Source organism: Narcine bancroftii, chromosome 1 (assembly GCF_036971445.1).
Source record: "Narcine bancroftii isolate sNarBan1 chromosome 1, sNarBan1.hap1, whole genome shotgun sequence".
Lineage (NCBI taxonomy): Eukaryota > Metazoa > Chordata > Chondrichthyes > Torpediniformes > Narcinidae > Narcine > Narcine bancroftii.
The window spans coordinates 23,746,633-23,759,479 of record NC_091469.1 but is presented as its reverse complement, the minus strand read 5'-3'; the positions used below and the strand labels follow the sequence as shown (position 1 = coordinate 23,759,479).

The following is a 12,847-nucleotide window of genomic DNA, read 5'->3' as shown; positions in this document are numbered from 1 at the left end:
CATCCTCTTCCAGCACAATCACATAATTAAGAGAATCCTGGATTACCACACTGGAGGGAAAGGATAAATGACATGGTTGAGCTGGCGAGGAACCTAGCATGCACCATTTGGGTCAAATGGTCTGCTTCACTGCTGTATGTTTTTAAATACAAGTTGATGAGGCTTAGTTTATTTTCAATACGCTCTGAGGAAATCAGAATGTTTAAAGATCTTTTTGAAATATTTTTTATGCTGTAAGGCATAATCTCTGATCTATCATCTTGCATTATGGAAGTGTGTCCTTTAAGATTACTGTCACATCCTGCAATCTTCTCTAAGAATATTAATATTTCCTGAGCATTTTAAATTTTGTTTTAAATCAGAGCTTGATATATTTTCCCCTTAATTATATAAACTTTTACAAATTTTAAAATGTTTTGGCTAATTTGAGAAGAGTGCTGTTAAAATGATGCTTCCGGAAACATCCACATCTGCTGGTCATCAATCAATCCAGTTGAGAATTCAGGAGAAATCTCTCGGTAGAGTACTACATGGGGAGCACTTGGTTCAAGTGAATAATATAGACAAATCCAGAGAATGAAACAAATGTTTTGAGCTTTAGTATAGGTTTGAGACACTCTCTTTGGATAGCCAATCTATCTAAAATTGGATAGAGGAATGAGGGGATTTAGGATTTCTATACCACGTCACTGAAATTAACAGAGTTACTAAAGAAACCATTGAGATGCATTTCTCAGCATTTTGTTAAACTGTTTGGATTCATGGCTACAGAATCATAGGTTAGAGCAGAGCCCATCGCAGACAGACAGGCTCTATATATGAGTAATCTATTTAGCCCCAGTCCATTGCACATTTCCCATTCTATCCATTCTGTCCTCATTACTGGAAAAACTTCATCTCCATCACCTGGTGAATCTGCTCTGCACTATCTCCAATGGGTTGGTGCGAGGACGCAGCCTTGCTTCATGCCGTTGTCAATGGAGAAGGGTTCGGAGAGCTTCTTCAGCATGATGCTGAAACAAGCCATGAAAGACCTCAACAATGAATATGCTGTTTACATCCGGTACCGCACAGATGGCAGTCTCTTCAATCTGAAGCGCCTGCAAGATCACACCAAGACACAAGAGCAACTTGTCCGTGAACTATTCTTTGCAGACGATGCCGCTTTAGTTGCCCATTCAGAGCCAGTTCTCCAGCGCATGACATCCTGTTTTGTGGAAACTGCCAAAATGTTTGGCCTGGAAATCAGCCTGAAGAAAACTGAGGTCCTCCATCAGCCAGCTCCCCACCATGACCACCAGCCTCCCCACATCTCCATCGGGCACACAGAACTCAAAACGGTCAACCAGTTTACCTACCTCGGCTGCACCATTTCATCTGATGCAAGGATCGACAACGAGATAGACAACAGACTAGCCAAGGCAAATAGCACCTTTGGAAGACTACACAAAAGAGTCTGGAAAAACAACCACCTGAAGAAACACACAAAGATCAACGTGTACAGAGCCGTTGTCATACCCACGCTCCTGTTTGGCTCCAAATCATGGGTCCACTACTGGCATCACCTACGTCTCCTAGAACACTTCCATCAGTGCTGTCTCCACTCCATCCTCAACATTAATTGAGTGACTTCATCACCAACATCGAAGTAATCGAGCTGACAGAGTCCACAAGCATCGAATCCAAACTGCTGAAGTCCCAACTGCGCTGGGTGGGTCACGTCTCCAGAATGGAGGACCATCGCCTTCCCAAGATCATGTTATATGGCGAGCTCTCCACTGGCCACCGAGACAGAGGTGCACCAAAGAAGAGGTACAAGGACTGTTCAAAGAAATCTCTTGGTGCCTGCCACATTGACCATCGCCAATGGGCTGATATCGCCTCCAACCGTGCATCTTGGCGCCTCACAGTTCGGTGGGCAGTAACCTCCTTTGAAGAAGACAGCAGAGCACACCTCACTGACAAAAAACAAAGGAGGAAAAACCCAACACCCAACCCCAACCAACCAATTTTCCCTTGCAACCGCTGCAACCGTGCCTGCCTGTCCCGCATCAGACTTGTCAATCACCAACGAGCCTGCAGCAGACGTGGACATACCCTCCACAAATCTTTGTCCGCGAAGCCAAGCCAAACAAGATCTCCAATGCAGCCATGTACTTTACCTTGAATGTTTTTTTGTTTTTTGTCATTCACCTTTATTAATCTTCCATCAATAGGACATTGGGCAGTTCCTCCATCAACTTTTTTGTGGCTTTAAATACTCCAATCACATCCTCACACAAATTCCTCAATTCCATTGAGAACAATGCCCATTTCTCCATTCTGTCTGCATAACCAGCAGCTCTCACTCACCCTCAAACCATTTTAGTCAATCTTCTCAGCACTCTCTTGAAAGCCTTCTTTACCCCCCCCCCCCCCCACCCCCATTCTCTGTTTGCAGGAGAATTTGGTTTCATTCTCTTTGCTGCCAATCTTCTCTCATATTCTTTGCCTCCTTTATTTCCTTTCTTTTCTCTGCTCTAAACTTCCTATATTTGCCAAGTTGTCCCTTTTATGGACCTGACATCATATCCTGCTTTATTTTGCTCCCTTTGCCCATCAAGTGTGAATTACTTAACTGGCCCACCTCTTGTGCTCTTATAATGTACCTGAACCATCCTCTTCTCAAAAGCCTGTCACAGTTCAATTCACTTCTCCATCACTAACCCCGTCTTAAAGGCATCCCATTGTCTTACCTGTTGAAGGACCCAGCCCCGAAATGTTGGTTACCCTTCGTATAGATGCTGCCTAGCCTGTTGAGTTTCTCCAGCACATTTGTTTATCCTGCTGTCCCATTCATTTTCCACTTGTGTGTGATTTATATTTCCTTAAAAGCCTCCCACTTTTGAGCCACAACTTTTCCAGCTAATCATTGATTCCATGTGCTCGATCTGATTTCATCCTGTTGAAACTGTCCCTTCACCAATTGCTTTTTTTTTAACTGCAGGCTGGTTTGTTTTCTTTTCCATAGCTGCCCTAAACCCTCTGATGTTATGAAGAGTGCTCTATACTGATGTCCTCAGATGAGAAGATGTGTAATGGATTATGCGCACTTCTGGTCCTGTTATCAAAAGCAGAGAAGAGGCCTAAAAGTTTCCAACACTAATGCAGAAGTACAGGGATAGTCAATTAGAATGGACTGAAGAAGTTAGATCACTAGGGTCTAGATAGAGCAAGACCTAGGGATGGATGAATTGAAATCTTCCCCATCCAATCTTTTGTGATGGGATTGAGATAGTTTATGTGCAAGAGATCAAAACTGAGAGCCATCAATATAGAATATTCACATATATTCAAGAGTAACTCCTTTGAAGAACTGAAACTTTCCCTCACAAGGAGTGGTTGAGACAAGTTACATTTAAAGGAAAGTTGGATAAATGGAGCAAGACTGAGATAATGGGGCAAGATAAAGTATAGGGGAAGGCTTGCATGAAGCATTAACATCAACGGGGAACTGAAGGTCACTGGTTGTTTCCTTTTCTGTAAATCCCATTATGTTCATTAAGATGGTGTTACAAGATCTCCAATTTCCTTTTGACAATGTAATGCAGATAAACAGTTTTATATAATCTCAGATTATTCAGTGGTTTTTTTTGACAATGTGATGCAGGTAACGTGACTTTCTCCTTGGATCCAGTCTTTTCATCTCTCTGACCCTCTACCCAATTCCCTCATTTGACTAAAAGCTCGAAACAAAAGCAACGACATTCTCTTTTGCCATTGTCAGAGAGGAGGTATCGAGAAACTAGCTAGTGTTCATGTTATCGATCATGTCTTGTGTCAGTCCCACCCTCCTAGTGCACTAAGAAAACAGCCATATTTTGTGAATGTTTCTCAGCATTTGCCTCTTGCCAGTCTTGTGCTAACATTTCTCCTAATCTTTTCTCTATTCTGTAACACACAGATGGCCCAGAAAATGGCCAAAAACAGGAAGAAGGTGCAGTACTTGTTGTGCCTCTCTCATTTGTTTCTCGCGAGTTACATTTTCTTTTAGCTTGCTAGACTCCACCAGTTGCTTTCTCTTAATGCCTGATTTTCTACATCCAGCAAGTCCCGCAGCTTCTCATCTGCCTTGACCTCATTCTCCCCTCTCTATTTCCAACCTTTGCACACAGGTCCGCTCCCAAGGCCCAGAATTTCAGTGATCCAGGGTCCAGCCCTTGGAAGAAGCTGCCTGGCGACTCAACAGCCTCTTGCACAATTTAAGCAGCTCAAGGCCCTCAATAAGCTTCTATGTTTCCTCAATTTCCATTGGAATGAAGTGATTCTGACCCATCCTCTTTCCGTTGCATTTCTGTTTCACTTTTGATAGGATCAAGGGTATCAATTAAGTGAGCCTATAGTGTCCTGACTGGAATTGGCCTCCTTTAGAATTGGTGCAACATTCCGGCCATGCATTACACTCTTCTGTTCAGCAATATCCACTCATAAATCCTTCCTTTATTGCCCTATTTGGGCATTTTCTACCTGCAGGATGCTGGATGCAGAAAACCTGCTTTGTTTTTTTTAGAATGTAAATTTTTTTTTTTAATTTTCACGGCTTTGTTAGATTTTGTTGCATGTTAGTTTAATTTAGAGCAAAATTATGATTGCTTTCATGCCCTTGTTCCTGAAGCTACCTGCGAAATTAACTGCTGAATGTTTTGTTTGATTTTTTTTCCATAATACCTCTCTTTATCCCATTCCCTCACTGCTGTCTCCAGAAAAACTTCTCCAAAGCAAATAATTGTAACCTGTGTATTGGGTTTAATTTGAGTATCAACTCTGCTTTGCACTCTAATCAGGCATGGAATTTTGGAAATAAAATGGCAGCACCTTTTGTTCGATCAATATTTGAGTTCAACAATGCTTTTAAAATAGCTTGCCATCAAAGCAGCCTAGGGGAAGAAGTGAAGAGTTGCAGCGAGAAATTGTCTGGACTAGTCCCAGCAAAGAGAATACAGGCATTCAAAAGAAATGTAGGAATAGCAGGTCATGTATCTTTGTCTTCCTTCAGTGAGATGATGGCTGGTTGATGACCTATATCTTTAAGAGTGCTTTGGCTCCTCTTTCTTGATATCTTTGTTAAACAAAAGTCTTATCATTCCGATTAAAGCTTGACTCTGCATCAGTACTTTTAAACATCAGACTCTACACCTTTGTCCGAGACTCCTTCAGTCCACACAAAGGGTTTGTCTGCACTTTCTCTTAATATCCTGAAAACTTCAGACCATTTTTTAAGCGTTTAAATTCCAAGTACTACCCATGCAGGTTTGTTGAATCATGCAAGATATAACCCTTGGGTTCCAGGTAACATCCCAGTAAATCCGCTTTCAAGACCAATAAATCTTCCCTCAGATATGGTGATCCACATCGAGTGCTCCAGGTGTTATCCAGTGAAGGCTCTGTGTAAACTTAACATAGATCTGAGCGTGGAGAGAACACAATTCAGCAATTCTTTAACTGCTCAAGATTCTAGCATTGTGTTTCTCACAAGAAAACAGGAGAAAGTGTAGGCCACCTGACCCCTCAATCCTTTCCCACCTTTCAGTATAATCATGGCTTGGCTGATCTATTCTGGTGTCAACTCCTCTTCCGTAATTCCAAAAACCCCAAAATCATCAATTTTTCAAGTATTTATCAATTTCCACTTTAAGTATTTATAACAAACGAGCCTCTCAAGTCTCCATGGTAGTGGGTTTTAAAGATTCACTACCCTTTGTGAGAAGAAGTTTCTACTTGCGCCAATTTTAAATGGCCAGCCCCTAATCTTGAAGCTGTATGCCCCTCATTTGAAACTCATTTACTGGTGAAAACCTACCTTGTTCCCTTGCAGTCTTTTAGGTTTCATTGGATAACATCATCTAAATTCCAAAAAATGCAAACCCAATCTGTTTAGCCTGTCCTGATAGGACAGTCCTGTTGTCCCAAAGGAAGAATGGAAGGAGGTATGGCTGGAATGAGATGGGGCCGGGGGGGTCGTGGGTTGGGGGGGGTGGGTAGGGGATAGAAAGAAGCTTGTCTGGAGTATAAACACTGATCTGTACTTGTGCTGCAACCTCTACATCACCATGTTGTTTATCTCCACAGCTTCATCACAATTAATCCTGCTTTTCATCTTTTCCAGTGCATATTATTTTCTCTCACCCTTTAGCTATTTGCCACCTTGTCCAGATGTGAAACAGGCTTACCAGTACTGCAAAGTTAATCAAAAAAGGATTAAATTGCAAAGGATGACTCTCTGTATCTCAGAATGTGGATAGTTAAGACACATTTGAATTGAGCATTTTAGAATTTGGGAAGATGTTAGATAAGGTAGGCAGCCAGAAATTCTTAGTTTGGAAAATCTTAGTTTGCTGATGGGGCAATTCCCTAAAGTTAAACCATTCAGAGGAGCAGTTTGCAAATCTATCCATACTTCCTTGGAAAAGCAATCAACTTGTTCAAAGATTCATCCCAATTCAGCTACCTTTTTCTTCACTCCAACCTCAATCCCTTCCCCCAAACTCTGTAGAGAAGATGATTCACAAGATGATCATACACCATTCATGAATAGCTTCTTTCCCGCAGTTGTCAGACACGTGAATGAACCTCACAGCAGTAAAATTGCTCTGTACCAGCTAATTAATCTCTGTAACTCTGCCCCTATATACTGTCATGTGCTATGTATGAAATATCCAGCTGGATTGCTTGCAGAACAAACTTTCTCGCTGCACCTTTGTATCATAGGATACCTCAGCACCAATATAAGCTCTCCAGCCTATCTAGTCCATGCCGAACTATTATTCAGCATAGTCCCATTGACCTGAACCCTGACATTAGGCCTCTATACTCTTCTCATCCATGTACCTATCCAAATTTTGCTTATATGTTGAAATTGAACCCACATCCACCACCTCCACTGGCAGCTTGTTGCACACTCTCGGGACCCTCTGAGTGAAGAAGTTCACCCTAATATTTCCCTTAAACATCTCATATTTCCCACTTAACCCATGTCCTCTAGTTCTTGGTGCCCTCAACCTCAGTGGAAAAAGCCTGTTTGCATTTTCCTGTTACATACCACTTATTTTGTATACCCCTTTCAAATCTCCCCTCCTTCTCTGACCCATCAGGAAATAAAGTCCTGACCTATTCAACCTTTCACTGTAACTCAGCTCCTCAAGTCCCAGCAACATATTTTTAAATCTTATCTGCACTCTGTAGGCAGGTGACCAAAACTGCACACAAGATTCTAGTTTTGGCCACACCAATGTCATATGTGACTCCAACACAACATCCCAATTGTCGTACTCAAAACTTTGATATATGGCCAGTGTGACACAAGCTCTTTTCAAGACCCTATCTACCTCTGACGCCACTTTGAATGAATTATGCTCTGTATTCCGAGACTCCTCTATCCGCAGTACCCAACCTTTTACACTGGAAGTCCGACCCTGGTTTGTCCTCCCAAAGTGCAACACATCACATTTGTCTTCATTATATTCCATCACCCATTTTCCTAATTGATCCAGATCTTGCTGCAAGCTTTGAAAGCCTTCCTCACTGACAACTACATTCCAGTCTTGGTATCATCTACAAATCTGCTGATCCAATTTACTGCATTACCATCCAGATCATTGATTATAGATGACAAGCAACAATAGACAGTGCTAATTTATGAGACACTCCTCTAGTCACAGGCCTCCACTCTCTGGCTTCTGCAACAAAGTCAACATCTAATCCAATTTACTACTTCATCCCGAAAACCAAGCAACTGAAGCTTGACCAACCTCCCATGCAGGACCTTGTCAAAGTCCTTATTAAAGTCCATGTTGTCAATATCCACTACTTTTCCTTTGTATATTTTCACAGTAACCTCCTTGAAAATCTCTTAAGGTTGGTCAGGCATGTTAAATGTCTGCACTCAGTCCCTGTCTATTTAAGTACATCTTATCTCTTAGAACAGTTTCCAGCAACTTGCCCACTACTGATGTCAGACACAGTCTTATAATTTCCTGGATTATTCTTAGAGCCTTTTTTAAAAACAATGGAACATTAGCTATCACCCGTGGCTAAGGATGTCTGAAATACTTCTGCTAGGGCTCCTACAATTTCCATACTAGCGTCCTTCAAGGTCTGAGAGAATATCACGTCAGGTTTTGAGACAGCAAGCGCCTCTTCTGTACTTTGTGTCGAGTTTATACCCTCATGGCCATTTTGTCTCACTTCTATATACTCTGAGTTCCTCCCTCGAGTAAATACAAATGCAAACAATCCATATCAGGTCTCCCCCATCTCTTTTAGCTCCATTATGATCTTCAAGAGGACCAATTTTGTCCCTTGTAATCCTTTTGCTCCTTGGGATTTTCCTTCATTTTATCTGCCAGAGCAACCTCATGCCTTCTTTTAGCCCTCCTGATTTTCTCCTTGAATATTTTCTTGTGTTTTTTAAACATTCTCAAGTACCTTATTTGTTCCTTGCTGCCTGCACCTGTTATGCACTTCATTCTTAACCAGGGCCTCAAAATCTCTCGAAAACCAAAACTCCTTTTACCTGTTAGCCTGGCCTTTAATTCTGTCAGGAACATATGAATTCTAGACTCTCAAAATTTGAACTTGTGACTAAACTTGTTCTTGAAATACCATGCAGGAAGCTTGAGAGAAGTGTGGATCTCTTCCCCATAAAAAGCAGTAGATGCCAGCTGGATTTGTATTTTTCAGAATGCCCAACAGACTTCTGTGCATCAAGTTCTCATAGTGAAGCTAAGTGTGTCAATGGAGTTGGATCACGGATAAGCTCTGATCTCATTGATTGTTAGAACATGTTTATGAGGAGTTGATTGGGGAAATATAAAGCCAGGTATTTTGGGTAACGGGTAGTCAGCGATGTAGTCCATGCAATACACCTACTAATTGCGTGATCCCTCCAAGCCCTGTAAAAATGGTGCATTCGCTGTTACTGATGGCTACTGGATACAAGGCAGTACCCAACGCACTGAGGAAGCTGGAGTCACACAAGCAATGACATTGTCATGCAGCAAGAAAGCCCTCTAGGTATTGTCCAGACATAACATTGATTCATGGCCAGGAAGATGGCTTTAGCAAAGTTTTGGGCCAACCATTCCACACCTCCCCCTTACCACCCACACACATATACACATCCTATTTTATCCTCCAGATTCTATCACTCACCTACACACCAGCACAAGTTTTCAGTGGCCAGGCAACCTTACCAGTCTCATGTCTTTAGAAATGTGGGTGGAAACTGCAGCACCCGAGGCAACTCGCACAGTCACAGGGCAAATGATCAAATTCCACACAGATGGCACCCCAGGTCAGGGCTGGACCTGGGAGGCAGTGATCGATTGTTTTGTTTCCACTTTTTTTACCCTAGTCTCTGATGACTGACCATCCTGTCACTGGAGATGCTTCCTGTTTATTTGGAGTGAAGGAAACAGGCTATTCAGCCCACCAAACCCATATTGTTAATCACTGATTACGCATCCAAAACTAGATTTTCACTGGTCTGCCAGAATGGTGAAACCAGCTCAAGGGGCTGAATGACCTCCTTTCCAATGCCTCATTTGTCAAATTCAGTGGTTCGGAAACAGACTGAAGAGGGTGACATGGATTCCTGGAGCTCGGGCTCACCACTGTGCCGGGTAGCAAGCTGTACACCTACAGAAGCACAGGAGATGGTGACATCAGAGGAGGTGGTGGGATCCACAGGCACACTGTCTCTGAAGGGGCTCTCCTCTTTCTCATGAGAGGCATCTCTTTTCAGGCCAAACGAAAGCAAATTTTGTGTACATGACAATAAAGGAATCTTGAATATTAGCAAATGGCCCAATTGCTCTTTTGGACATTAATATTCACTGAAATAAATAACCTTCGCAAAATGAAAGGTGATCAATAATTTTGCTTTGGTGGAGTCAGCCATGTTAACTTTTTGTGTATATGTTGTGTATCAGTGGTGGCCCCTTCCATGTTGGTCTTTCTTCATGTAGGCACCAGAAGGAGAGCCGCAGCCTATGACAGAAGTGGACCTCTTCATTTCAACCCAGAGGATTAAGGTTCTTAATGCTGACTCACAGGTAAGGACTGGAAGAATAAAAGCTTTAGCACATTACTTTGTTGCCTTGAGAAAAAGACTGATAACTTTAATGGTCTGGGTTCAATAAAAATACTTAACTGAGCTGTTGGAGTGCTTCCCTGTTAGAAAAGAATTGGGGTTCCCATACTTACTGCTCCATGGAAGGAACCCGTACATCTCAATGAGAAAATGTGCAGAGTTGTGGGAAGTATTGAAAACTTAGTCAAGGAAGGTCCTCATCACTTTCCACAAAACATTTGGTGAGGCATCTGCACTCTGACCAAGTGGGGTGGTGCTGAGTTAAGAAGAGTTGCCATTGCCTCCCTGCTTCAAGCAGTTCTGGATTGAAACTGATGTTTAATTTGTACTGATGGCCATGTCATTTGCACTTAAAGTGTGCTTGATGGGTTTGACAGAATGCAGCCTTGGCATGTTTCCTTGGGCTGCCCAGCGTTGAACTGCCAACAGGGATTTATAGCTGTGCAGAGAGAAGGCTAATCGCCTCCCTGTTCTTTGACAGATTAGCCAGTGCGCCGACTGAGCTTGTCGATTGACAGGTTGTTGCATCTTGCTATTAGCTAGCAGTCTCCATCCTGTGCAGTCGTGGCTTCATTTGAATCCGTAGCAGCTTTTATGTTCTCCGAGTGCAAGGAGCATTGCAGACTTAGTGGGGTAAGGGGCTGCACAATGATATGTGTATCAGCATGGTGGGGTGTGTATATCAGTGAGTGTAGGGAGGCTGTCTCTGAAACTGAGATTGTAGAGGTGGGGGAGTTGGTGGTTCTGTGGCTGTAGCTGTTTTTGTGTGCAATAGAGAATATGTGTGTGTGTATTTGGTTAGTATTGAGCTGTGTGTTTATGAATAATTACTGGGGCCTGTGTGTGGGTGGGTGAGTATGCACCTATGAAGCTGGTCTTGAAGCGCATGTGTGTGGTTAGACCACACATGCGCTTTAAGACCAGCCTCATATGCTTGGTGTTGGGGATTGTATGATGGCATTGGGCTGCTTGGTTGGTAGTGGGAGATATTTGTGTACACACATGTGCTTGATATTAGGTATTTGCGTGCTTGCATTTGTGTTGAGGTGCATCTGAGTGCCTGCACCCATTTCGTGAGGAATGTATTGTGCTGCTTAGTTAGTATTAGTCATGTATGTGTATATTTAGTTTGGGGAGGCACATGTTTGCATGCTTAGTATTGGGGGTAGGGATGAGTGTTGTTGGACTCAAGTTTAGTGTCAGACAGATCCATGAAATGGAAAGTGACGATACATTTCTGAAGCACATCCGTTTTATAGTTTAGGTGAAAGGATTCTAGACTGGAATGTGATAAAGCACAGCAAGCTATTTGGAAATATGTGGGGGAAAATAACTTGCTGATAGAAAAATTATTTTCAACAAATTGCATCAAATAGCTTTTCATAGAACTGTTGTGGCTGATTGAAAGACTCTCCCATCCTCTCGCTGCTCTTTCTTTATTAGGAGACTATGATGGACCATCCCTTGAGGACCATTTCGTACATAGCGGACATTGGGAACATTGTGGTGCTGATGGCACGTCGGCGCATGCCTCGATCCAATTCCCAGGACAGCGTGGAAGCATCCCACCCTTCCCAGGATGGGAAAAGGCAATACAAGATGATCTGTCATGTCTTTGAGTCTGAAGATGTATGTAATACTTCAGTCTTTGGCACGGGTGTATGGGAAGTGCTTCTGGAGGTAGAGGGTAATCTCAAGAAAAATTTGAGTTCAGCAAATAACTAGGAACCTAAGGAATTTTGGACTTGTAAAGAGGGTGGAGAGCAAAAGATTCTACATTTCTAAAGCCCTTTGACGATGTCTGGAAGCAGGATGCATTGAGATATCATCCCAGAGTGTAGATTTGGAGTTTAAAGAACAATGCGTCTCCCCTGCGGGTAACACGGGGAATTTCCTTAGATTCTTGGAAGTGTAGAATGTAATGATTTGTCAGAGGGACTATTCTGGGGGCCCCGAAGAATGAGAAATTATCTCATTGTGAGAGGGCTTGATAGGGTGGATGCTGCCAGATCATTTCCCTTATGGGATTGTCATATGTATTGTAGAGGGGCGGTTTGAAAATTAAGGGTTAGTTGCTTAGGACAGAGTTGAGGAGGAATTCTGCGAGGATTGCAAATCTTTGTCCTTGCTGTCTGAGTGCGGTCTGGGTATAATCCTGGCTGATGGAAATAGGTTTTTGACGCAAGAATAAAACGTATATCCGCAGGATTAAGCAGGTAAGTGGTGCTGAGGCCAACTATTGGAAAAGCTGTGATTTGTTTGTTTGGGAGAGAAGATTGGAGAGGCTTGTACTTTATTTAGACTTGGTGATCATTCTCACTGGGAGCAGAAAATGCTGAAGCAACATTTGTGAAGATTTAAGGCTGAGAAGGGGGTAATTTATCCCAATGTGTCTATCTCTCCACCCAGATTGTTGCGTGGCAATTTATAGTTCAACTTCGAGATGTATGAGAGAAAGATTAGATATGTGAAGGTTTAAGATGAAGCTTTTGGGGATAAATGTGTTTGCAGTGGCTGAAGCAGATAACTTCCAGGCACAGATGCAAGGACCTTGTTAGAGGGATCAAGTGCAACAATCCTTCAATGCACAAATGGCTTGGGCTTTTAGCCCACTACACTCTATAATGTGCAGTTGTATTGAAATTCTTGCTTGCTGCAACTGAACAGGTACATTGTAATAAAAACCACAAAAATAACTAAAAGATTACTTTAATTATA

The 12,847-nt window shown here is 42.5% G+C and overlaps 1 protein-coding gene across 3 annotated transcripts in view; it reads left to right on the top strand.

Annotated features, from left to right (window-relative positions):
• The window catches only part of apba1b (amyloid beta (A4) precursor protein-binding, family A, member 1b), a 189,653-nt gene that overhangs the window by 145,286 nt on the left and 31,520 nt on the right, over positions 1-12,847 (top strand). For 2 of the 3 annotated variants that reach the window (XM_069922330.1, XM_069922321.1), the window contains exons 6-8: positions 3,944-3,976; positions 10,005-10,091; positions 11,573-11,758. In XM_069922330.1, coding sequence (XP_069778431.1) covers positions 3,944-3,976; positions 10,005-10,091; positions 11,573-11,758 — 306 coding nt within the window. The remainder of the gene's footprint in view (positions 1-3,943; positions 3,977-10,004; positions 10,092-11,572; positions 11,759-12,847) is intronic. The other variant, XM_069922338.1, reaches the window with a different exon arrangement.